At 37.3% G+C, this 26978-nt stretch overlaps 1 protein-coding gene across 1 annotated transcript in view; it reads left to right on the top strand.

The window, feature by feature from the left end:
* Positions 1–3697: 3697 nt before the first annotated feature.
* Positions 3698–26978, top strand: part of LOC126175850 (FAD synthase-like) — a 101908-nt gene continuing 78627 nt past the window's right edge. Inside the window, exons 1-2 of the mRNA XM_049922857.1 lie at positions 3698–5002; positions 18734–18948. Of these exons, the coding sequence (XP_049778814.1) occupies positions 4124–5002; positions 18734–18948 (1094 nt within the window). The 5' untranslated portion in view covers positions 3698–4123. The remainder of the gene's footprint in view (positions 5003–18733; positions 18949–26978) is intronic.

Below are 26978 nucleotides of genomic sequence, written 5' to 3'. Positions count from 1 at the left end.
TTGTTGGCATTAGATTCAATACATTTCCATCATGAGTGGATTGATTGATATGATTGATTTATTTCATTGATTGATTTTATTTTGTGTTCCATAGGTCCAACTGTGTTGGGTTCACAAGAACGTGGAACGAGTCAGTTTTTTACAAATACAATATGATAATCTTATAGCATATACAGAAATTTGAGTAAATAATTATATAAAAATTTATACAGTAAATTCTTTGAGTAGCAATACAGAAAAAAGATGATACATATTTTCTTAGAATCATTAAATCACTACGGAAAAACAGATACAGAGCACAAACGGATACAGAGCTCAACTTAAATAATGTTCTTAGTGGCATTATGTCAACTTGTGTTATATAATACTAAAATTTTACAATTTATTTATTTAAAAATTCATCTAGACTGTAAAAATCTTTTTCTAGCAGAAATATTTTTAGTGCTTTCTTAAACTTACGCTTGTTATGGATCTCTGTCTTTATTTCAGGAGGGAGAGCATTGAAGAATTATGTTCCAATGTAGTCGACACCCCTTTTGCACCCAGCTCATATTTCTGTGCTCGCTGTGTATGTCATTCTTCCTCTCCGTGTTATGCTCATGATAATTACTGTTTGGTTGAAATATCTCTATATTTTTACAGACAAAATACATGAGAGAAAAAATATATTGGCATGTAGTTGTGAATATTTTAGGTTTCCAAAAGATATCTACACGAGACTCTTGCTCGCAATCCTCATCTAAATCTTAAAGCTCGCTTCTGAGCAATAAATACTTTCCTTGCTAATGGATGGTTGCCCCAAAAAATAATGCTGTATTCAGTAAGTGAGTGAAAATAGCTGTAGCATGCCACTTTTGCAGTGTTAGGTTCAGCACATATAGTGACAACCCATAAAGCTTATGTAGCAGAGCTAAATCTCTTACAGATATCTATAATATGTTAAGACCAATTCATTCTCTTGTCAATGTGCACTCCAAGAAAATTTGGTGTTTACATTCTTTCTATTGGCTGATTACCACATATCACACTTCTTTGTTATTGTACAGAACTGAGTAAAGCTGGTCTTACTGGAATTTAATGAGAGACCATTCACCTTGAACCAATTAACCACATCTGAGAGTAAGTGATCAATGGATTCCTCAGGATTACTATCAGTTGTACTGCTCATAAAAATTGTGGTATCATCAGCAAATAATGTAAATTTGCACGGCAGGCTTGTACATGATGGTAGATCATTTATAAAAATCAGGAGTACTAGTGGCCCAACAATTGAGCCCTGAGGCACTCCACATGTACTGGAACTCCATTCAGAATGTGAGGAAACATCTCATATTTCATCTGAGCTATTCAAGACAATTTTTTGTTTTCTGTCTTGGAGATCCCAGCTAGCACTCAAGCTTATTTCAAGGTGGATATTGAGTTTACGTTCGGTTGAAAATTCAAGATTGAAAAATCAACCTGTTACACAGCTTGTTTCAAGGTGGGTATTGAGTTTAGGTTCAGTTGAAAATTCAAGATTGAAAAATCAACCTGTTACACAGTTTACATCAAGCTGTAAAAATTTAGCTTGAATTAAAATAATTTTCCCAAGCTTGAAATAAACTGTAATTTCCCTGGAAGGCTGTACAGCAGATGCGCGCGCAGCATAGCTTCCATAGACGTCCACGGGAAGCGCCACGAGCGTTTATAAGCCGTGACGTAAGAGTGTTGTCGTGTGTGACGTCATGACGGCGCGGAGTTTGGTTTGAGTGTGGCTGTCTCCAGTTCTGTTTTATCTTATTTTATTTACTTTTCTGAGCCTTGCTATGTTTACGGCCATTTTACCTTTGTGACGCGTGTTAATGGTTGTGGTTTGTTGACAAGTTTGTTTTATACTAGAAAACAGTTCGGTACGTTAATGTTACAAATGTTAAATATTACGTAACGTAAAGTTACGTTTACGGCCATTTTACCTTTGTGACGCGCGTTAATGGTTGTGGTTCGTTGACAAGTTTGTTTTATACTAGAAAACAGTTCGGTACGTTAATGTTACAAATGTTAAATATTACGTAACGTAATTAATTAGGTTCAATAAATTCAGATTAATATTTATATAGCTTAAAACAAGCTGTAAATACCAGGCTGTATTCCACATGTGTAGATACAGCTGGAGCCAAGCTTGATAAGTCAAGCTCGAAATATAGCTTGAACTCTGCCAACTTTGATGTTTATTTCAAGCTAGAATCCAGCTAACAGGCTTGAATATTCCAGCTTTGATCAAGCTTATATACTTGAACTTTACAGCTGGAAACAAGTTTGAAACCGGCTTACTGTGCTATCTGGGATATGACTGTAGCCAATGTCCGCAACACCACTTATTCCTACTAATTTTGCGTTTTGCAAGAGAATCTGGTGATCTACACAGTCAAACGCTTTAGACAAATCACAGAAGACACCAAGTGTCCTTCATTTGCAAGGACATAGATTGCGTCTTTTGTTGAACGGCCCTTTTGAAAGCCAAACTGGCTCTTGCTGAGAACTCCATTCTTCATGAGATGATCAGTAATTATTACAAGTATTAGCTTTTCTAGGATTCTAGAAAAAGCTGCCAGAGAAGAGATAGGTCAGTGGTTAGGAAATTCAGTTTTATCGCTCTTTTTGTATGGGGGCTTAACAATGGCATACTTAAGTCTACTGGGAAAACACCTTTCTGAAGGAAAGTATTGAAAATATGGCATAGAATGTACCTTATCCACACACAAGAATTTTTCAGTAAATTACTAGAAATATCATCAACCCCTGTAGAGTTCTTACTTTTTAGAGACATGATGGTTTTTTGAATTTCGTATAAAGTGACAGGATTAATTTGCATTTCTGCAATTGTGTTTGAATATGCAGCTAGACATAGAATTACGGTCCCAACTATCTGTTCTTGGTAGTTTTCAGAGATTTGCTGAAAGTTCTTTTAGCAGACCTTAGTTACGCAACGACTTGTCTGCGCAGCGTTTGTGCATGTAATAAATCGCTGTAAATTACCCCGTTTGCAAGGGGCTCCCAGCAGTGGATTTCGTAAACCGGTATCTCAATACCGCTTCCAGGTGATCGTGTAAACACTTCAAAATCAGTCCTGGAAATCCGATTATGGAATTTCGCAAGCGATTTCCGCTCCCACGCAAAAGCAACCGGTTTTGAAACGCGCTTGCATTGTCAAGTTATGTCTTTTTTTCAGAATTTTCGGTTAATATGGACTTGTTGTGTAGTGAAGGAGAAGCAGAAATATTAGACTGAGCATGAAGCTGTAGTAATTTATATATTTATTTAGGCGAAGAAAAATAACGATAGTGTTGACTGAATCAGAAACTGGATCCTCTGTTTTCATGCGCTATGTTTAACTGGGCAAGTAAATCAACTTCTGACCCTTAACATGTAAACGCCACAGCGGAAAACGGTTTCCGACATTCGGTTTGCGTCTTTTGGAAGACATGTATGTAAACGTAGTAAATGTGCTTGCGTACATCACATTAGTTTCAATCTACTGCTGGCCCACCATCCGTCGGTCTAGGAAAGAAATTTCAGCGATAAGCGGCTACGTTCTGGTTAAGTATATTTCAGTTCAGCATATTAACTCGTAATGTAGAAATTACTTCCGTGTTATATATTCGTAACAAGTCTTCTTTCCTCTAGTTTCTTGAGTATCTTTGACGACACGTTTTATTATCTTAGGTAAACAGCTCAGTGGCGGCGAAACTGTGTATTAAATATATGTGGTAACACATTTTTGTACAAAATTCCGAATGGTCAACTAGTTAGATGCTTGGAAAAATGGAAATAATCAGTTGCAGATGCGTAGAATTTATGTAGTTGTGGTTTTAAGTCCGTGATTTTCGTCTGGTTTTGTGTTTTAAACTTAACCATCATTTCCGGCTACATCGTCTGCTAGAAGTAGCTAGCAGACAACTAAAAATTTCGGAACTGTGCGACAAGGAGTAAAATTCTGTATAGCTGTGGAAAAGTGTATGACTGTAGTTGCGTGTGGATACATACATAAAACCGAATGACTTTTAGAGTTGTATATTACACGTGCCACATGGTCATGCTCGTTTAACATTACAGCCTGTTTCGTTAGTGGCACTTTATAAACGTGATGGAGTCCACAGCAGCGGTCATTATTATAGGAGACGAAATACTGAAAGGTCAAACAGTGGATACGAATTCACATTTTCTTAGTAGACAGCTGTATAAATTAGGCGTGAGACTGTGTTGTATATCTGTAATTCAAGATGATGTGGATCAAATTACTGAAGAAGTTAGGAGGCTAGCTAGCAAATATACGTGGATTTTTACCACTGGAGGAATAGGACCAACTCATGACGATATTACGTATCGCGGAGTTGCAAAGGCCTTTGGAGAGCGGTTGGTACTAAATACTGAAATAGTGGAGGTACTGAAGAAAGTATATCCAACCGCCCACAACCAAATGGACCCAGAAGTGAATCCTGTATTGAGAATGGCACAGATACCAGAATCTGGAGTGCTTAATTACCTCAAGAGCGAGGGAGAAGGGGCACTTGATGGATTCATTGATAATTTTCCAGTTGTCTCAGTTTTCAACGTTTATATTTTCCCAGGTATACCTGCATACTTTCAGTTCGCCTTCAAGAAATTGAAGCATATATTTGCGAACCGTGGCACAAGGTTTTACTCCGTCCAGCTTTATTTACAGTTGTCGGAGGTCGAAGTTGCTCCAGTTCTTAATGAAGCTGTTCGGTTGTTTAATGGTAAAGTTTTGTTTGGTTCATACCCTTGTACAGAAAGTGGCTTCTATTTTACTAAAATAACAATGGAATCGAAAGTCTATGTAGAGGTATTAGAAGCCAAAGCTTTTCTTCAGCGGAATTTTGCACCAGAATCGATTATTAGATTTCTACCAAGCTCTGTAAGTAATGCTGTAAATAACGTGTATCAGATGGTTGAATCATCACTCGTGGATCGGCTGTCGCTGGTTGTGAAGAAGGCAGTTAAGGTCAGTAGTGAATTGAATAAATAAAGCCCTTATTTCAAGCTCTTTCCGAAAGTTGTTATCGCTTGAAAGTTTCGCAAAATTAATACAGAAACTGAAACTTAGGACAATGATTTTGGGCCTCTTATTCAGTAAACTTAGTGCGTTTTCATACAACACTATGAAACAGAATTTGATCATATTTTCAGTGTCAGCTATGAAAACAATGGAAGTGGGCCACAAATATAAAATAGTCAATAACACAAACAAGTCCATGCTGCTGTTCACTTCTGTTGTAGAGATTTCATTGCTTGAACCTTTTTTTAAAGTGAATTACTGAAAAAATTTATACTAAATTTATGGTGATGTTGGACTTTAATCACTGTTACAGATCTTTAGTGGTAGCATACACACTACCAAAAAAAATCAGAGGAGGCAACATAGATGAATAGATATATGATGTAACAAAAACTTTCAGGACATATTCATCACACATGGAGGAAGAAAATATATTGTATGGACATGGTCCTGGAAATGCTTTATTTCCATGTTAGAGCACAGTTTCTACAACAGTTAAACAAATTAATCATCTACTTTGAAATGAGACCTAATCCATGAACAGCATACTTGCACTAAAGTGAGGGCTGACACACTGTTGAACAAACCATTTGCAGAAGTGTACACATGCTGGGACATCAGCTACTAATAGTACCTGCACACACTGTACATAGTACAGATACAGCAGGTTCTTGTGTAGCACTCTTCAGGCAGTCGTGATCAACATTTCTTATTCTAGCTAATTATTTTCCACTGACACTCGGCCTGTCATCAACAGCACAAAGTAGTTATCCTCTTGTTGATGTGTTGTTGTCCCATGGACCTCTCCCAGTCATGAGTAGTAGGATTAAATTTACATAGTCCCTAAGACAAGTATCAGTTGCTTCAGATGTCCTTTTAGATTAGATTAGATTTACTTTCATTCCAATTGATCCGTAGTGAGGAGGTCCTCCAGGATATAGAACATGTCAGAAAACAATAATACATGACAAATATTTACAAATGAAACAAATAAGCTAATCTACCTTCCACAGGTCTCAAGTGGAATGATCGTAATTTTTTTAAATGAATACTGTATGAAAGAATCATTTTAAAACACTAATGCACTGAATTTAAATTAAAAAACTTTTATTTATTTATAAGGTAATAAACATGTAATAGAACTAATATAATACTTATTTACAATGAACACATTACTGCACTGAAATGGTGTGGAAGTTAGATCTCACACACACACACACACACACACACACACACACACACACACACACACACACACACACACACACACAATAAAATCAGTTGGTTCTACTGAGAAATTCATCAATGGAATAGGAGGAGTTGGCCACCAATAAATCCTTTAGGCTTCCCATAAACTGAATTTTTATGGCTGCTGGCAAGTTATTGAAAATGTGTGTTCCATTTTGTACAAGAGTAAGTGACTTTAAATCCTTGTGAAGATTATTCTCATTTCTAGTATTGATTACATGAATTGAGCTGTTGGTTTGAAAAAGTGATATATTTTTAATGACAAATTTCATTAAGGAATAAATATATTGGGAAGCAATAGTTAGAATCCCTAGTTTCCTAAATAGGCTTCTGCAGGATGTTCTTGAGTTCACACCACATATCTCTCTTACTGCACATTTTTGTGCATGGAAAACTTTAGCCTGGTTTGATGAATTACCCCCCCCCCCCCCCCCGCAAAAAAAAAAAAAAATCCCATATGACATTATGGAATGAAAGTAAGCATAGTATTTGATTTGTTAAGACGCTTCAGCAGTTCTCTGCTGTGCGTTTCCCTGTTGAATTTATTATCAAGCTGTAATCCCAAGAATTTAACACTGTCCACTACTTCTATCTGCCTGTCATCGTATGTTAGGCATATACTGGTGGGACTCCCCTTACAAGTTCTGAACTGCATGTAGTATGTTTTTTTCGAAGTTTAGTGACAAGGAATTTGCTAGGAACCAGTGATTAATGCCCTCAAATATTTTATTAGCCGATCTTTCTAAGATTTGCTATTTATTGCAATGTTTGTATCATTGGCAAACAAAATGAACTTGGCATCTGGTAATGTTACTGATGAATGGTCATTGATATACACAAAAACAAGTAAGGGCCATAAAATGGAACCTTGTGGTTCCCAGTTAGATGATGCCTGATAGCTTAATACATGTCTTTTCTAATAACACCGTTTGTTTCCTGCCAGAGATATAAGATTTGAACCATTTTGCAACATTTCCTGTTACACCATAATATTCTAATTTACTTAAAAGGATATAGTGATTTACACAGTCAAATGCATTTGACAGATCACAAAATATACCAGTTGCCTGCAATTGTTTGTCTAATGAATTAAGCACATTTTCTCTGTAAGTGTAGATAGCTTTCTCAATATCAGAAAACTTTAGAAATCCAAACTGCAACTTTGACAGTATGTTATTTGAGATAAGATGGGTATAAAGCCGATTGTACATTACTTTTTCTAAAATTTTTGAGAATGCTGGCAAAAGTGGAATTAATGGCTTAACTTCAGCATATTTTAACCATTCAGGAAATATTCCACTGATAAACGACTGTTTACACAGATAGCTTAATATGGTACTTAACTCAGAATCACATTCTTTAATTAACTTTGTTGATATTTCATCATAGCCACTAAATGTTTTTGATTTTATAGATTTTATGATGGAAGTTGTTTCTGCTGGGGTAGTGAGGGTCAAATTCATATTATGGAAGTTACTTGAAATGTCTGGTCTGAGGTATTCCATAGCAGCATCTACAGAACCTGACAACCCCATCTTTTCAGTAACAGTTATAAATTGTTTGTTAAAAAGTTCTGCAACACTATACACATCTGTCACTAATGTATCATTTACTCTTAATGCTATTTGTCCCTCTTCATGTCTGGTTCTACCAGTCTCCTCCTTCACTATATCCCATATTGTCTTCATTTTTTTTTCTGATATTACTATCTTTTCCTCATAATATATTTGCTTTGATGTCCATATTATAGTCTTTAATATTTTGCAGTATTTCTTGTAATGTGCTATAGCATTAACATCAGAACTGTTTCGGATTGACAGATACAGTTTTCTTTTTGTTTTACAAGATACCCCTATTTCTTGAGTAATCCATGGCTTCTTTGCTCTAACCTCGGTTAGTTTTGGGGGAAAACAGTGTTCAAATGAGGTAAGCACTTTATTAGTAGAAGTGTTACATTTTTCATTCATGCCTTGAGCATTGTAAACATCGTTCCAGTGAATGTCTCTGAGAAGTGTCCCAAAATAATCAATTTTTGGCTTATTGATTACCCTCTTGAGCTCAGATTTAACAGATTTTATAACCTATTCAGTTTTAACATTTAACAGAAGAAACTGCATGTTACGGTCTGAGAGCCCATTGACTGTTGGTTTTGTAATATAATTTTGTTAATTGGAATTTTCCATAAAGATATTATCAATGGCTGTTTGTGAGCAATTGGCTACCCTAGTGGGGAACTTTACAGTTGGAATTAAATTGAATGATAGTGTTACTAACTCAATAAGTTCTTATCGGGAGAGTCTTTAAGGAAATCTACATTGAAATCACCAGCAACCACTATTTCTTTGTTTTTGGTTCTATAATGGGCCAGTACAGCTTCAAGGTGGTTTATGAACAGATTAAAGTTACCTGCAGGTGCTCGATATACACTCTATATTAAGAAAGACTTTTTGTGAAATGCTACTTCTGTTGCATATGCTGTTATAGGCAAAATTTATGAATGTCTATGTTCTTAAATTTATGGCAGTTCCTGGTGAATGTGGCAACTCCTCCTTTCTCCATTTCTGCTCTACAAAAGTGAGATGCTAACCTAAACCCTGTAACACTTAAAAGTTCTGTACCAGTGGTCACATGATGTTCAGAGAGGCAGATTATGTCAGCTGGGTTTGAAGACTCTAATTCATCTATGCAGATAATTAATTCATTAATTTTATTTCTCAGTCCTCAAATATTTTGATGCAATAAAGATGGCTGACATTTCACAATGACTGTTAAAATTGGGTAGAGTTTAAATATCTGTTAACTGTTGAAAATTCTTAACCAATAGCTGTTTATGCTGATGTAATAAGCTAGAATTATGTTTTCTGGTTTCTTTCTCAAACTGAAGGTTTGTCTTAGTCCTAACCCCCTCTTAAAATTTGGTTTCTTTCTGTCTTCCCTAAGGGTCTTTTCTGAACCCTATAACCACTGGTATTTTATCACACATGACAGTGCCTCCCCCCTTTAACTTTTCTGCTATATTCCCAGCCAGTTTACCCTTCCTTTTCCTGTTGAGGTAAAGGCCATGCCTAGTATAATCCCACCTATTTTGAAAATCAACAGGAACCACACCAATGTGTGACCCTGCACCCGACATAAGCAGCCGTTCCAACTCCAAATTAACTCTCTTGATAGAAGAGTTCAAATGAGGTTGGTCATGGCGCCCAAGAACAGATACAAACTTAACACTAGTATGCTTTGATGCTGATGCAATCTTTGCCAGGTCACACTCTATACTGTACCCAGGATCTCTGTCAATACTATTACCTGCCCCACCCACTATAACCACGGTGTCTTCTGTTGTGGCACTGTCATTCTGGAAATCTCTACCTATATAAGTATTGAGCACCATGGTGGTTAACATCTGTCAATCCATACAGCAAATGGGCATCTGCCAACTCTGCATTTGAGCACACTTCCATTGTACTGTACCAGAAACCAAGTCCACAATGAACACTAAACAGTTGATGCTCCATCCGTGCTTGATGCTAGTAGAACAGTAAAGTTCATCGCATGTCAATTCAAGCAATGAAGTGGGTCACATGTCAACATTACTTTCATTCAGTTGGAAAACCAAGCACTGCCAGTGAGCTTGAGAAATATAACTTACTGTACATTATGATCAAGTATAATGGAGAGGATATTTTGAATGTGTCATGTAAGGAAATGTTTCATGTAATGTTGGTATGTTCTGTTTCTTTGTGTTTCCCTCGATTATTGTGATTATGGACCAAAGATGAAGCTGAACTTTGACATGGAAATAAAGCATTTCCAGATCAATGTCCCTGTAACACAGTTATTCCTCTATACGTGAGAAATGTTTCCTGAAAGTTTGGCCATGTAAGTATTGTGTTGACACCTTTCTACATAGGAAGAAATGATCATTGTAATAAAATAAGAGAAATCAGAGATCACAGGGAAAGATTTAAGTGTCCATTTTCCCCATTTGTTATTCAAGACTGGAACAGTAGAGAAATAGAATGAAAGTGGTTTGATGAACCCTCTGTGAGGGACGTAAGTGTGAATTGCAGAGTAGTCAAGCAGATATAAATGAGGTCATGTATAGGCTGCATTTAGAATCTAGTCTTTCTCTGTGTAGAAAACTCAATTTGTATTTACCTAACAACAAATGAAACCAACTATTAGTTATCTGGACCATTTAGAAAGCTGTTGTTTCTGTCTCCTGACATACACCCGTCATGGTGATACTAGAAAGAACAAATGCGCTTCTGATGTTGTAACATTTGCTATAGAACTCTAAATATACATTACATTTAGTGTCATTTTCAAATTGTCTGTCTTATGTACTCATCCACAAGTGCATGCTGCTATTCACTTCTGTTGTAATGATTTCATTGCTAGGAACTTTTGAAACTGAATTACAGAAAAATTTTAAACTGAATTTATGGTAGTGTTAGACTTTAATTATTGTTACAGACCTTTAGCTATAGCATACATACTATTTACATCTCCATTTGGCCATCCTGACTTGGATTTTCCATGGATTTTACTTGTGCCCAAGGTGATAGATGATTTCCTGCCCTATCCTCACTTTATCGTTTCCTATTTTGTAAATGTTTTATACATATGTATTATTCCCGTATGTTTCTGGTACCTATTGTACCAAATAGCCCCTGGGCAAATAAATAATCAAATAAATAAGACTGAGTCAAGTTGAGAGAAGGCAGTTTTCCAGCCAGTGAAGGACACCATACTTCAGAGAGTCTGTTTATGGACAATGTCATTGTATGAAGAGATGTAGCAAACAGAAAAAAATGCACTGTAATTCAGAAAGACATGTAGTGGATTAATGCTCAATGCATGCAGTACAAGCTGACTTCCAACGTGAGAAAATGTTGACATATTAATTGTCAAGTCTTTGGAAGATCTCTGTTTGTTTGATTAGACGTTTGGTATTAATATAATCACTAGGGTAACATTGATAACATAAAACTAGTTGCGGGAAAGGCAAATGCCAGACTAAGAGTCATTGAAGAACCTAAAGTCAGTGCAATTCATCCATATCAGTAATTTATTTTTTCAGGGCTCATTTGACAATGATATAGAATCAGTCAGCTTAATGTAAGAAAAACAAATCATATACAGATATATGAGTATGTGTTTACTGAGAAGAGGATAGGAGAAGACAGGTGGTTGGCTGCAACCGTTTGAAGAACCTATTCACAAACAAGATAGTTTTCAAAACCATAGTTCAGTGAATTCTGGTTTATTGTTTATTGGACTTGGAGACATACTAGGTAGAGTTAATAGAAGATAGAGAGAATATTCAAAGGAAAGCTAACGTGTATGTTCAGTCACCAGTTTCTTTGGTCACCACGAGACGAACACAGAAATAGCCAACCAGATGTTACAAGACAGTTATATGTGACGGGAATTCCAAGAAGGTACTTCACAACATGAGCCAATTACAATTTCTTCAATGTACATCTCTCAAAAGGATTAGAATTACAATTTCTTCAACATACATCTCTCAAAAGGGCCATGATGGTGAAACAGAATAATTTGAATTTATACAGAAATTTACAGAAACCCATCTTCCTATGGAATATTTGAGTGTGGAACAACTGAGGAAGGGGAAATGATAGTGTACCTGTTGCACAAGGAATGTACACGTAAGAAAGGAGATATCAGCAAGTACCTTTGTTATGATGTCTCACAATTTAAACTGCATTTCTGTGTGTTAATATGCCAGCATCTAATATATGTAAGCAGTAAACTCTGGTAAAATTGGTGAAAGTGGATACTGGTTACACATGAAAAGTTGGACGTGACCAACCAAAGGTGTCAGAAAATTCACTTTTATGTAGGAAGTAGTTGCTATTCATTTGTACAGTATGGGCTGAATTCATATAGGAAGATAATGTGGTGGTGGTGGTGGTGGTGGTGGTAGGAGCGAGCGGGACGGCATCACAAAGAAGGTGCAAAATATGCCCAATGATTTATCATCTTACTCTAATGTATGAACTTATCTTACTTACCCTACAGTACTTAAGAATGCACATCCAATTCCCATGGAAAGGCAACAATTAAAAATCATCTGTAGTAACTTAAGAGCCCCCATACATTTATTTTCAGCTGTCACACCTTGTTATTAGATGCTATGGTTAAGACCCCGGAGTTGCATTTGAGAGGATCAAGCTACAAATCTCCACTGAGACATCCTAGTGTTCGTTTTCAGTGGTTTCCCTGATCTGAGCAAGTAGAATGCCAGGATGCCACTTGAAAAATGCACGACTGATTTATAATCGGAGCATATGTGCCGTCTCTTAATGACCATATTTTTGACTGGATATTAAAACCTAATCGTCCTGCCTTTCGACAGACCTTTTGATGCTGTCTCAGTGTTGGGCAGTGCAAACGTATCATACTCAATATTGCTTGAATTTTCTATTATAACCGGTGGTTTAAAATTGGGCTAATGTTGTATTATGTTTTTATTTCCTGTAGTCTGTTAGAGAGCTGCTGTTATAATCATAAAAGTTATCAGTGAAAAACGCCACACCCAATAATTTAGTAACAAGAAATTCAAACTGTATGTACCCTTAACAAGCAGTGGCTGCATCAGAACAAAATCAGATACGATGAGATTAGTAAGTAACATCGCACCATGCTGGCAGACAGATTAAATTAACATTATGGTATGAGCCTCACGAACCAACCAATAGGTGACGTCACTAACAACATGGAAACAGTAGAAAAACAAAAACCCTCAAAGTAAAGAAATAAGGATTTTAATACCCTGAAACATACTAAAATTTTGGAAAAATCAGATCCCAATAGAAAACGACATTTTCACCAGGAATGTATTTGTAATGAAGGACTACACTATATATGAGAGTGGCATCTTCCATGCTGTCTTCACAACTTAGTCAAACTATCATTCTCTATGCTGCGGGTCAGGCTATCACCTTAACCACCATAAAAAATGTGCAAAACAGAACAACAGTATTGCAGTCTTCAGTATAAGTGTCATCACTGCTAGGCATTTGTAGATCTATAGACATACAACACCATCTAAGATACCAACCCACAACAATTAAATGACATATTGTTAAAGAATACAATGCCTTCATAACTAATACATAAAAATAAAACCATTGCAGACACCAATTATATGTTGTTGTTGTTGTTGTTGTTGTTGTTGTTGTTGTTGTCTTCAGTCCTGAGACGGATTTGATGCAGCTCTCCATGCTACTCTATCCTATGCAAGCTTCTTCATCTCCCAGTACCTACTGCAACCTACATCCTTCTGAATCTGCTTAGTGTATTCATCTCGTGGTCTCCCTCTACGATTTTTACCCTCCACGCTGCCCTCCAATACTAAATTGGTGATCCCTTGATGCCTCAGAATATGTCCTACCAACCGATCCCTTCTTCTAGTCAAGTTGTGCCACAAACTTCTCTTCTGCCCAATCCTATTCAATACCTCCTCATTAGTTATGTGATCTACCCATCTAATCTTCAGCAATCTTCTGTAGCACCACATTTCAAAAGCTTCTATTCTCTTCTTGTCCAAACTATTTATTGTCCATGTTTCACTTCCATACATGGCTACACTCCATACAAATACTTTCAGAAATGACTTCCCGACACTTAAATCTATACTCAATGTTAACAAATTTCTCTTCTTCAGAAACGCTTTCCTTGCCATTGCCAGTCTACATTTTATATACTCTCTACTTCGACCATCATCAGTTACTTTGCTCCCCAAATAGCAAAACTCCTTTACTATTTTAAGTGTCTCATTTCCTAATCTAATTCCCTCAGCATCACTCGACTTAATTTGACTACATTCCATTATCCTCACTTTGCTTTTGTTGATGTTCATCTTATATCCTCCTTTCAAGACAGTATCCATTCGGTTCAACTGCTCTTCCAAGTCCTTTGCTCTCTCTGACAAAATTACAATGTCATCAGCGAACCTCAAAGTTTTTATTTCTTCTCCATGGATTTTAATACCTACTCCAAATTTTTCTTTTGTTCCCTTCACTGCTTGCTCAATATACAGATTGAATAACATTGGGGAGAGACTACAACCCTGTCTCACTCCCTTCCCAACCACTGCTTCCTTTTCATGTCCCTCGACTCTTATAACTGCCATCTGGTTTCTGTACAAATTGTAAATAGCCTATAGCTCCCTTTAGAATTTGAAAGACGAGTATGCCAGTCAACATTGTCGAAAGCTTTCTCTAAGTCTACGAATGCTAGAAGCGTAGGTTTGCCCTTCCTTAATCTAGCTTCTAAGATAAGTCGTACGGTCAGTATTGCCTCACATGTTCCGACATTTCTACGGAATCCAAACTGATCTTCCCCAAGGTCGGTTTCTACTAGTTTTTCCATTCGTCTGTAAAGAATTCGCGTTAGTATTTTGCAGCTGTGACTTATTAAACTGATAGTTCGGTAATTTTCACATATGTCAACACCTGCTTTCTTTGGGATTTGAGTTATTATATTCTGCTTGAAGTGTGAGGGTATTTCACCTGTTTCATACATCTTGCTCACCAAATGGTCGAGTTTTGTCAGGACTGGCTCTCCCTAGGCCGTCAGTAGTTCTAATGGAATGTTGTCTACTCCGGGGGCCTTGTTTCGACTCTGGTCTTTTCAGTGCTCTGTCAAACTCTTCACACAGTATCGTATCTCCCATTTCATCTTCATCTACATCCTCTTCCATTTCCATAATATTGTTCTCAAGTACATCACCCTTGTATAGACCCTCTATATACTCCTTCCACCTTTCTGCTTTCCATTCTTTGCTTAGAACTGGGTTTCCATCTGAGCTCTTGATGTTCATGCAAGTGGTTCTTTTTTCTCCAAAGGTCTCTCTTATTTTCCTGTAGGCAGTATCTATCTTACCCCTAGTGAGATAAGCCTCTATATCCTTACATTTTTCCTCTAGCCATCCCTGCTTAGCCATTATGCACTAACATATGATATACCAGTTAAAAGAATACATTGGTGGTTCTTATTTTTCTCTAGACCCAACAAGACAATGGCTGGTGCATTAGTAATGTGCAGGGGCTTATTTTTAGTGCTTTATTTCACAGGAGATGGAGAGGGATTTTCCTTGGACCATCAGGAAGCAAGAGCCAAATTTATTTTTCTCTATTCACTAATATCTGTTGCCTGTATTTAGCATCTTGACCAGCCTATTACTCTACATACTTTTAACCAAACTGATTGCATGCCCATACAGCATGATATACTGTTAGGCTAGACAGACAAGATGTCATTATTGAAATACCAGATACATACACAATAATATTCATAACTTCTCAGTATTTCAATTTGCTGTAACATTTGATGAATTGATGAAACCATTGAATTACTATGAATTATTGAGAGAATAAAGAAATAATAAAACATTAGTGTGTGTAACTTCAGAATCACACACTTACTTTACTAGTGCAGGAAGATAGATGACTTTAGCAATAACCATGCAAAGTTGAAAAGTGCCTTAGATACGATTTTTGAAACAGCCTCTTGTGTAAGAGTCATGGACTAAAAATTATATTTTTTCATTCTTTGATCATTTTGTGCAATGATATATACAAGTTGGTTTGAAAAGACGTTTACAATACACAGGATATAAGTAATATCACCAGTACTAAAAAGCACGAAGCGCGCGCGCGCCCACACACACACACACACACACACACACACACACACACACACACACACACACACACACACACAAGCCAAAAGATTACAAGTAATTTCCATCTTGAGATTAAATGCCACCTGGTGATGCTAAGAATATGTGACACAGGCGTTGACAACGGACAAATTGTGTTATGGCAGGAGCAAACATTGCTCAAACAGCAAATCTGGTTGGCAGGTCATATGTTACTGTCATGAGCATCTATGGAATGTGGTTGCCCATTGAAACCACAAGTAGGGGCAAGGTGTTAAATGTCCACTACTGATCATAGTACGAATAGGCTGAGGGCTTATCCACTCTGTAAAACAGGCAGGTGGCAATCTGCAGTGTATCAGATGACAGAGTACCTTCCAGTGCATCTTGTTGAACTTGGGGCTTTGCATCAGACAACCCCTAAGTGTTCCTTTGTTGAACCAACGACATCGCCAATTACGATTGCAGTTGGCATAGGATCATCTATATAGGGCTGTGGATCAACGGAAATATTTTGCCTGGTTTGATGAATCCCATATCTTGTTACACCAGGCCAATCGTCATATCTGGATACACTGTTATCCAGGCGAATGGCTGCTCGAAACATACACCTTGCCACGGACACAGGCCAGTTAGTTCATTAATATACTGTGGGGGAAGGGGGGCGTTCACCTGGGCTTGCATGTTACCTGTGGTAGTAATAAAAGGCACCCTTACAACTGAGGACTACATAAACATTTTGTGGGCCATCTGCATCCCTTCATACCTGATGTCTTTCTCGACAGAAGTGGCACCTTCCAGCAGAATAGCTGTGCATTTCACAAGGCCTGATTTGTGCTACAGTGGTTTGAGGACGAGGACAGTGAACTCAAGTTGATGTCTTGGTCACCAAATTCACCTGATGTGCACCCAATAAACACACCTTTGATGCTGTGGGCACAAGCTCCATGCCTACAAACCTCTGACCTGTTATTTAAGGAATTACATGAGTTGTGCGTAGACATTGGTGGCACATAGCTCTGGAAAACTACAGCACCCATAAGACATAACAATACAGCAAATACAACATTTTGTTCAATAATTCAATGTTTTCCTCCACCTTAAATTACGATCTAACCACATTGCCTGAAACATTGTGTAAAATGTTTATCACTAAAGCTCCTTTAATTCTAGCATGATATTGTATCAGGCTATTGTTCTTACATCTCTAAAGCTCATCTATATCATTCTCTTGTCATTTACCACTGTGCTATTGTTGTAGACCATTTTCTTTATGTCTTGTTGTTAGAAAGACCTCCTGCTGTGAATCATCTTCATTGCATTCTTTTGAATTAAAAGGCTAATATCATCTGCAAACAACACTCACTCTGCTCTCAATAAATTATATAGGAAATCATTTATAAAAGCAAGAGTAACAGAGGGCCTAAAATAGATTGGCAGAAAGATTCAACTTAAACCAGTTGTAGGCAATTAGTCTGGATACCATGTGTGTATAATTTTCTTAGCAGCAGTGTATAATTGATCAGATCAAAGCTTTTAGTTAGTTATAGAAAGAGTGCAGTGTTTAATACATCTTGGTCTGTAGCTTTCAGGGAAAGTTAGGTAACGTTTCGTGCATGAGAATTAGTTATTTTAGGAAAGCTAAATAATTGTGAAACTGGTCCATCATTTTGCGTGTGTTGTCTCTCATCCTAGTCACAAGCATGTAAACCAATTAAAAAAGAGCCTTTCAAAAGACATACTTATAAGTTGCAGCTTTGAGGGAGGTTTCAGCAGGGCTTGCAGATTGGTACTGATTTCTTTTGATAAAAAAATGATTAACGGTACAAAATTCTTTCATGATTACGAGATATTGCTGAAGTAATGTGCCAGTTATTTAGCAAAAAGTTTTTCAGAGCATTTACTGCTTCGCTGTGGTGAAAAGCAGTTAGCAAATATCTATTGTAGCATTCATACTGATGAATTTTTGCCGGTGTACAGAACACCACAAATTGCCAACTATTTTTATTTATTTTTCAATTCAATAAACTTTACTGAGAACTGTTCACTTTAAGATATTTTATTTTATTTCTATTGGTCCATTATGGCCAGGGGACATCGGCCGGTACATACTTTTCAATTCAATAAACTTTACCAACAGCCATATGGCTGTAGTTGGCGTAGGGTCATCAAGCCGTACAGCTGTTGGTAAAGTTTATTGAATTGAAAAGTACGTACCAGCCGATGTCCCCTGGCTGTAATGGACCAACAGAGATTTTTATTTATTTTTTAAATTTTTACTGGTGTTTTCAAAATGCACTACATCTTTTCAAGGATACCAAAACACATCCTTTCATATTGTTGAAAATCTGTAACAACAATTAAAATGGGTAGATTGGTACTCACACATAGAGGAGGTGTTTTTTGGCTGACAAGTGTAGTGAAAGAAGACTGCTAGATATTATCACCTATCAGATCTTAACCTTCAGAGATGAAGGTTGATGTGTGTGTGTGTGGTGTGTCTACATTTGATGAAGGACTTAGTCTGATAGCTGATAATACCTAGCAGTCTTCTTTCCATTTTCCTGTGTAAGCATTTCAGTTGTTCTTGTTCCATGGCAATTTTCCTATGTTGACAAAAATTTTGTAACGTACTTACTTTTACTGTAGTTCAAATGATAGTTATTGTGATTTTATCCATGTTTACATATGTTTTGATCTGTCAGTTCCCAGAAGAATCAGTACATAATGTCTGTTAACAGGTACTCGAAACATGTTTCCAGAAGTATACTCTACCACAGCTCTTTCTGAATTTCAATGGAGGAAAAGACTGCACTGTTCTTTTGCATTTGGTGCATGCAGTAATGCAAAAGCATTTTCCAAATAAAAACTCTGATGTCAAATTATTGACTTTGTACATAAGACCAGATGATCCTTTTCCTGAAGTGGAGGCCTTCATTGAAGAAAGTGTTCAGAGGTAATATATTAGAAATATTCATTGCTGCTCCTAAAATTGCGGAAAAATCTTTGTTTGATATGGTGTAATTGTTTTACCCAGTGAGTTGAACTTAAAATTCTTGCATTTCTAACCAGGTGAGCTAATTGAAAACATATGATGCATAGGTTAGTATACAGTAGTTGAATAGCAGCTCCAAATTCAAATTCAGCATCACTCACTATCACATTCATACTTCAGAAACAACTGTTCTAGGATGTGATTATGGAGACACTCTTTAAAGGTGCAACTTTTCACTTGTTGAGACATTTGGTAATAAAATTGTATGGAGCTGGAGCTGCTACTTGAATACTGCAAACCTTTAGAGATGCTGTCCATACTTGTGTCTTAAAGTAACAATAGTCAAAACAATTCATATTGTGAAGAGTGGCACTCTCCTTGTCTGGCACCTGTGTGATCCAAATGTAGGCAGTGCTGCCTCCTTTCAGTGTTGTGGGGCAGGTGGATGGAGTGGAGAGACTGTATTCAATCCTGTCACGAAGTCAATCAGGCTCTACCTGACATACCGTCTGTATGTTCTTTGCAAAGTTGACTTAAATGTATTATGGCCAGTAACAGTCTCCACCAGAGCTCAGTTAGTATTCTCTGTATGCCTATCAACAGCTCTGCTTAGGGCCTGATACCATTCATTAGGCATTGTGAATGCACTCAATTGAGAGACATGCAGATGGGACATGAGGTGCAGGCTGACACTGGTCACGTCTGAAGTTGAGTGTGGCCATCTGCCCTGCTGCCATTGCTACCCTCGCCTATAAGACACAGATGTCACCCTGAAACTTTGGCAGACGTTTGTGAGAGTGACTGTCATTGCAAATTTGTGCCTTGTTAATGAGCTTATATGTTGAGAAATCTGAGAAATTTATACTGAACTGTTTCTTATTTTTAAGTTATGTGTTTTTCCCCACATTTTTATTACATTTTAGGTCATATTCTGGTAGTTACTTAGGTTATGTGTATCTTTTAAGATCATATTAACTCATGTATATTTCAGCCTGGGACATGTTAAGTTGCACTCTTTTGACAGTTATGCTGCAGACTGTCATGTTTCGGTGTTACATATTCCTGCACACTGTTAGTGTTTTGCGTCAAACAGCCTCAGCAACACAATTATGGAACCAAAGCTTGAGTTCTGTGGAGTGCACACAGATACATGAAAGCATAATATGAAGCTACTAAGTTGTGTAAAATGCCAGTATAAACAGTTGGAAAGAAAACTCAGACTCTTGAAAGTGAAAGTTTCCTTTAAAAAAAATATAAAACACAAATGAGAGAAATTTGTTGGTAGATAGCAAAGATAAAAGGGAGAAAGGGTAATCATTTGGAACTCATAAATGATGGAGAGGCAAATGATACACAGGACAGAATGTAAATTGTAGCAAGCAGTAATTAAAGTTTAGCATGAATGTTAACTGTCGTATTACAATTTTCTACTTTATCAGAATGACCTGAATGTTATTTGATGTGGAATTCCAGTAATTTGTTTATGTCTTATGTTTCTGACAACTTCCTAAAATTTTGACTTTGCATTTTTATTTTTTTAATTTCCACAATAATTTTCAGTGTTGAAATCCTTACCTCCAAATCTGAAAGAAGAATCTCATTTGCTGCACCCTTCTAATTTTTCTGCTATGCTATATTCTGCACTTTTACTATTTCTGAAATAAATTCACATTCATAATTTGTTATTATTATTATTATTGTGGTTGTTGTTGTTGTGGTCTTCAGTCCTGAGACTGGTTTGATGCAGCTCTCCATGCTACTCTATCCTGTGCAAGCTTCTTCATCTCCCAATACGTACTGCAGCCTACATCCTTCCGAATCTGTTTAGTGTATTCATCTCTTGGTCTCCCTCTACGATTTTTACCCTCCACGCTGCCCTCCAATACTAAATTGGTGATCCCTTGATGCCTCAGAACATGTCCTACCAACCGATCCCTTCTTCTTGTCAAGTTGTGCCACAAACTTCTCTTCTCCCCAATCCTATGCAATACTTCCTCATTAGTTACGTGATCTACCCATCTGATCTTCAGCATTCTTCTGTAGCACCACATTTCAAAGGCTTCTATTCTCTTCTTGTCCAAACTATTTTTCATCAATGTTTCACTTCCATACATGGCTACATTCCATACAAATACTTTCAGAAACGACTTCCTGACATTTAAATATATACTCGATGTTAACAAATTTCTCTTCTTCAGGAACGCTTTCCTTGCTATTGCCAGTCTACATTTTATATCCTCTCTACTTCGACCATCATCAGTTACTTTGCTCCCCAAATAGCAAAACTCCTTTACTACTTTAAGTGTCTAATTTCCTAATCTAATTCCCTCAGCATCACCCAACTTAATTCGACTACATTCCATTATCCTCGTTTTGCTTTTGTTGGTGTTCATCTTATATCCTCCCTTCAAGACACTGTCCATTCCATTCAACTGCTCTTCCAAGTCCTTTGCTGTCTCTGACAGAATTACAATGTCATCGGCGAACCTTAAAGTTTTTATTTCTTCTCCATGGATTTTAATACCTACTCCGAATTTTTCTTTTGTTTCCTTCACTGCTTGCTCAATATACAGATTGAATAACATTGGGGAGAGACTACAACCCTGTCTCACTCTCTTCCCAACCACTGCTTCCCATTCATGTCCCTCGACTCTTATAACTGCCATCTGGTTTCTGTATAAATTGTAAATAGCCCTTCGATCCCTGTATTTTATCCCTGCCATCTTCAGAGTTTGAAAGAGATTATTCCAGTCAACATTGTCAAAAGCTTTCTCCAAGTCTACAAATGCTAGAAATGTAGGTTTGCCTTTTCTTAATCTAGCTTCTAAGATAAGTCGTAGGGTCAGTATTGCCTCACGTGTTCCAACATTTCTACGGAATCCAAACTGATCTTCCATGAGGTCGGCTTCTACCAGTTTTTCCATTCGTCTGTAAAGAATTCGCGTTAGTATTTTGTAGCCGTGACTTATTAAACTGATAGTTCGGTAATTTTCACATCTGTCAACGCCTGCTTTCTTTGGGATTGGAATTATTATACTCTTCTTGAAGTGTGAGGGTATTTCGCCTGTCTCATACATTTTGCTCACCAGATGGTAGAGTTTTGTCAGGACTGGCTCTGCCAAGGTTGTCAGTAGTTCTAATGGAATGTTGTCTACTCCCGGGGGCTTGTTTTGACTTAGGTCTTTCAGTGCTCTATCAAATTCTTCACGCAGTATCATATCTCCCATTTCATCTTCATCTACATCTACATCCTGTTCCATTTCCATAATATTGTCCTCAAGAACATCGCCCTTGTATAGTCCCTCTATATACTCCTTCCACCTTTCTGCTTTCCCTTCTTTGCTTAGAACTGGGTTTCCATCTGAGCTCTTGATATTCATACAAGTGGGTCTCTTTTCTCCAAATGTCTCTTTAATTTTCCTGTAGGCAGTATCTATCTTACCCCTAGTGAGATAAGCCTCTACATCCTTACATTTTTTTTGTCCTCCAGCCATGCCTGCTTAGCCATTTTGCACTTCCTGTTGATCTCATTTTTGAGACGTTTGTATTCCTTTTTGCCTGCCTCATTTACTGCATTTTTATATTTTCTCCTTTCATCAATTAAATTCTGTATTTCTTATGTCACCCAAGGATTTCTACTGGCCCTCGTCTTTTTACCTACTTGATCCTCTGCTACCTTCGCTACTTCATCCCTCAGAGCTACCCATTCTTCTTCTACTGTATTTCTTTCCCCCATTCCTGTCAATTGTTCCCTTATGCTCTCCCTGAAACTGTGTAGAACCTCTGGTTCTTTCAGTTTATCCAGGTCCCATCTCCTTAAATTCCCGCCTTTTTGCCGTTTCTTCAGTTTTAATCTACAGTTCATAACCAATAGATTGTGGTCAGTCCACACCTGCCCCTGGAAATGTCTTACAATTTAAAATCTGGTTTCTAAATCTCTTATATAATCTATCTGAAACCTTCTAGTATCTCCAGGGTTCTTCCACGTATACAACCTTCTTTTATGATTCTTGAACCAAGTGTTAGCTATGATTAACTTATGCTCTGTGCAAAATTCTACCAGGCAGCTTCCTCTTTTATTTCTTACCCCCAATCCATATTCACCTACTACGTTTCCTTCTCTTCCTTTTCCTACTATCAAATTCCAGTCACCCATGACTATTAAATTTTTGTGTCCCTTCACTATCTGAATAATTTCTTTTATCTCATCATACATTTCTTCAATTTCTTTGTCATCTGCAGAGCTAGTCGGCATATAGACTTGTACTACTGTTGTAGGTGTGTTTTTCATGTCTATCTTGGCCACAATAATCCGTTCACTATGTTGTTTGTAGTAGCTTACCTGAACTCATATTTTTTTATTCATTCTTAAACCTACTCCTGCATTACCCCTATTTGATTTTGTATTTATAACCCTGTATTCACCTGACCAAAAGTCTTGTTTATCCTGCCACTGATCTTCACTAATTCCCACTATATCTAACTTTAACCTATCCATTTCCCTTTTTATATTTTCTAATCTACGTGCCTGATTAAGGGATCTGACATTCCACGCTCCGATCTGTAGAACGCCAGTTTTCTTTCTCCTGATAATGACGTCCTCCTGTGTAGTCCCCGCCCGGAGATCCGAATGGGGGACTATTTTACCTTTGGAATATTTTACCCAAGAGGACGCCATCATTATTTATCCATACAGTAAAGCTGCATGCCCTCGGGAAAAATTACGCCCGTAGTTTCCCCTTGCTTTCAGCCGTTCGCAGTACCAGCACAGCAAGGCCGTTTTGGTTAGTGTTACAAGGCCAGATCATTCAATCATCCAGACTGTTGCCCCTGCAACTACTGAAAAGGCTGCTGCCCCTCTTCAGAAACCACACGTTTGTCTGGCCTCTCAACAGATACCCCTCTGTTGTGGTTGCACCTACAGTACGGCTATCTGTATCGCTGAGGCACTCAAGCTTCCCCACCAACGGCAAGGTCTATGGTTCATGGGGGGGATTTTTATTATATAGTCATATAATTCAAGTGCACAGGGTGTCCTCAGTACATTTATTTTGTTTCCAGTATGAACTGTTTTATTGGTTTCTCTCGCCATTTTGTCATTGCACTTGTAGATATACTGTTCAGTTTGTAATACTGATTGCAGAATTATTTCCAGATATTGTTAGTTTTCACCATTATCGTTTCCATACATATTACTGTGCCACAAATGCCAAATTTTGAGAAATAGTCTGTGGTATCTGAACAGTCAGGCAGCATCTGACTAATTTAATTATTTCAGCCATGTAAAGATAGGAATACTTCTACTTATCAGGCAGCTGCAGACATAAGCCCAAACCAATGGTGTCACATATGCTAGTTTTTGATATGCTTTTTCTGAGCTGTATTACAGCTGTTTGTAGTTTTATTTTTCTTATTTAATATTTTGTGTTTCTTGTGTTCAGTTCATCAGTATGCAATTTTCATTGGCTCCTTGTAGGATGATTTTTGTTCAGTTTTATTTCTGTCTGACCTGTCATTCCATTCATCATCAGTAGCAGCATCCGTTTGACAATATGAAATCCACAGCCAGATAAAGACCATTAAACTTTTCCGTGTATTATCAGTTTCAGCTATACACACACACGTTACTTTTCCATGTTTAACTATGTTGTCTACACTCCTTGCATTAGGTTGTTATCTTGGTGTTTTCTTACCTCCTAGAATAAAGCAAAGATCTTCCTTGATGCATGTATCATCTACATCCCTAGTTATTTGTCTCACCCATCTCCATATCATTTTCATTACTGTCATTATTATATCTTCCATTCCAGTCTGTCCAGTGTTTCATTTATTTTCCTGGCTCTTGTAGTAATTCCCAACAGGTATCTGTTCATTGCTTATTGATCAGTGCATATTTTTTGAAAGATTTGTGCATTGAAAATCCATATCATTCCTGTAAGCCGAAACTGGCAGCACACAGATCAAACTTTCTGTTTCGGGCACAAAGTAAGTCTTGAAAACTCTATTTAGTTTACCAATAACACTTTATGGCATTATCTGATGGAAGCATATCAGGGTAAACTGGATACTAAACAACCAGCTAATTAGCTGTGCAAGAACACCACGATAGCATCCAGTATCTGATAAATCACATTTTTTTCTGTATTTTACTGTATAATACAATGTGTTTATGACCCAGCACATCATGCACATTATTATTCATACTTTCTGTGTATTGAATACAGCCACATACACAACTGTAAAATATGGATAAAATTAAAAAGCATCAATACCAAGATTGTCTGAGCTGCTTAGAAGACATCTTGCCATTTGGTGGACTGAGGACTGTCTCTCTACAATAAGTGGCAGCTATCAGCAGAAAATCTTGTAGTCTTTCATGAAGCAAGGGTAAAAGCCTCTACTGCAATTAAATGTGACAGTAGCAGATATGGCAGAAGTTCCTGAATTCACTCAACCATTCTACTTCAACAACCATAGTAAGAAAGTTAATCAGAAGGCTCTCTAGCAAAGGAAGACCATGGTCACTGCTATGCTGAAAAGGGGGGGGGGGGGGGGGGACACCTCAGTCCTCTTCCAGTGACATGTTCTGAGAAATAGCTGATTATTTTTGCCAGATAACATCTAATAATACCCAAGATTCCACTTTCTGATTTCATAAAGAGATTGTGGAACTTCATCAACCAGGAATTTTACAAATCGCGCTTCCTAATTCACAGCTTATTAATGGAACATTAAACCCTAACCATTCTTCTTGCCCTGCCTTCTCCATATGGGTACTGAGATCCTGTGCATCAATGTCTAATGTTACAGCTTCAGGGCCGAATACTATTCTGTATAGCATGTTACAACATTTAAATATAAGTTACAAGAAGATCTCTCTCGATCATTTTATTAAAATTTGATCTGAGAAAAATGAGTCTGTTCTATGACAGAACATTATGATCTATCTCCCAAAAAGTTCTAAATTGTCATCTACCTATCACAGTGTTGCTGTGATGACACAGATGGTGAACCACCATTTGATGTTGCTTCTTGGTACCAGTCTTTCCTCATCCCCTCTTAGAGGTAGTTGAGGAGGCACTGTTCAACTTTTGACAGCCTAACTCACATTGAGGCTGTTATATAAGAGCTGTTTCTATTCAGGCAACACTTCATTTGCATCTTTTTCAACACTGAAAAAAGCTTATGATACCTCTTGGTAATATGACATCTTCATTTTTGATGGAAAACTCCACTGGTGTATTTATGGCACACTCAGTGATTAGTTTTGTGTATGATAAGTAATGAAAGTAGATCCTGCCAGTTGGATATTAACAGCATTACTGCCCTTACTGTTGCAAGCCATTATACATTATCATGCTACAAATCTAAACACATAATTTGTGCATGTTCCATCTGAAGATGAGTCTGAAAAGAATCATGAATTAGTTTATTGAAATAAATAAATATTTCACGAGTGATTGGCCGGATTTATCTGTATTTGTATTCAATTAATATGGAGTCCCAGTGTTCTAAAATATCCGTTGTGGTAAGATTAATCTGAACGATAGGGTGTGATGTGATCTATTGATGCCACACCAGTGATTTTATGATTTGTCCAGCCATTCGCAATTACTTAGTGTGAGGATTAATATTTGCAAAGTGTTTCATTTTCCAGAACAGGTACCAGCCAGTTAAATGAAAAAGGGGAGTGTGGGGTGGGGGGTGTTCTGCTAATACATATGATAGATAGTATAGTATCATTTTCTCATGGATTCTACAAATGTGGGATGTGAAAGATACAGGGTGGAAGCATCCAGGATTGTTAGATGTGTTTGCTGACTTGAGCACAGCGATGATCTTGGCTTTACTCCAGACTTTAGGGAGCTCTCCACTTTTGTTGAAGAGTTCTAGTAGTCTTTGTATGGTTTTAGTTCCCAAATGTTTTTCCAGGATATTGTTTAAGCTTGAGTCTTCCTTACTTTAGAGTTGGTTGGTAATTGCCCTGTTTA

Source organism: Schistocerca cancellata, chromosome 3 (assembly GCF_023864275.1).
Source record: "Schistocerca cancellata isolate TAMUIC-IGC-003103 chromosome 3, iqSchCanc2.1, whole genome shotgun sequence".
NCBI classification, from domain to species: Eukaryota; Metazoa; Arthropoda; class Insecta; order Orthoptera; family Acrididae; genus Schistocerca; species Schistocerca cancellata.
The sequence above is the reverse complement of the archived record's forward strand: the minus strand, read 5'-3'. Positions and strand labels throughout refer to the sequence as shown.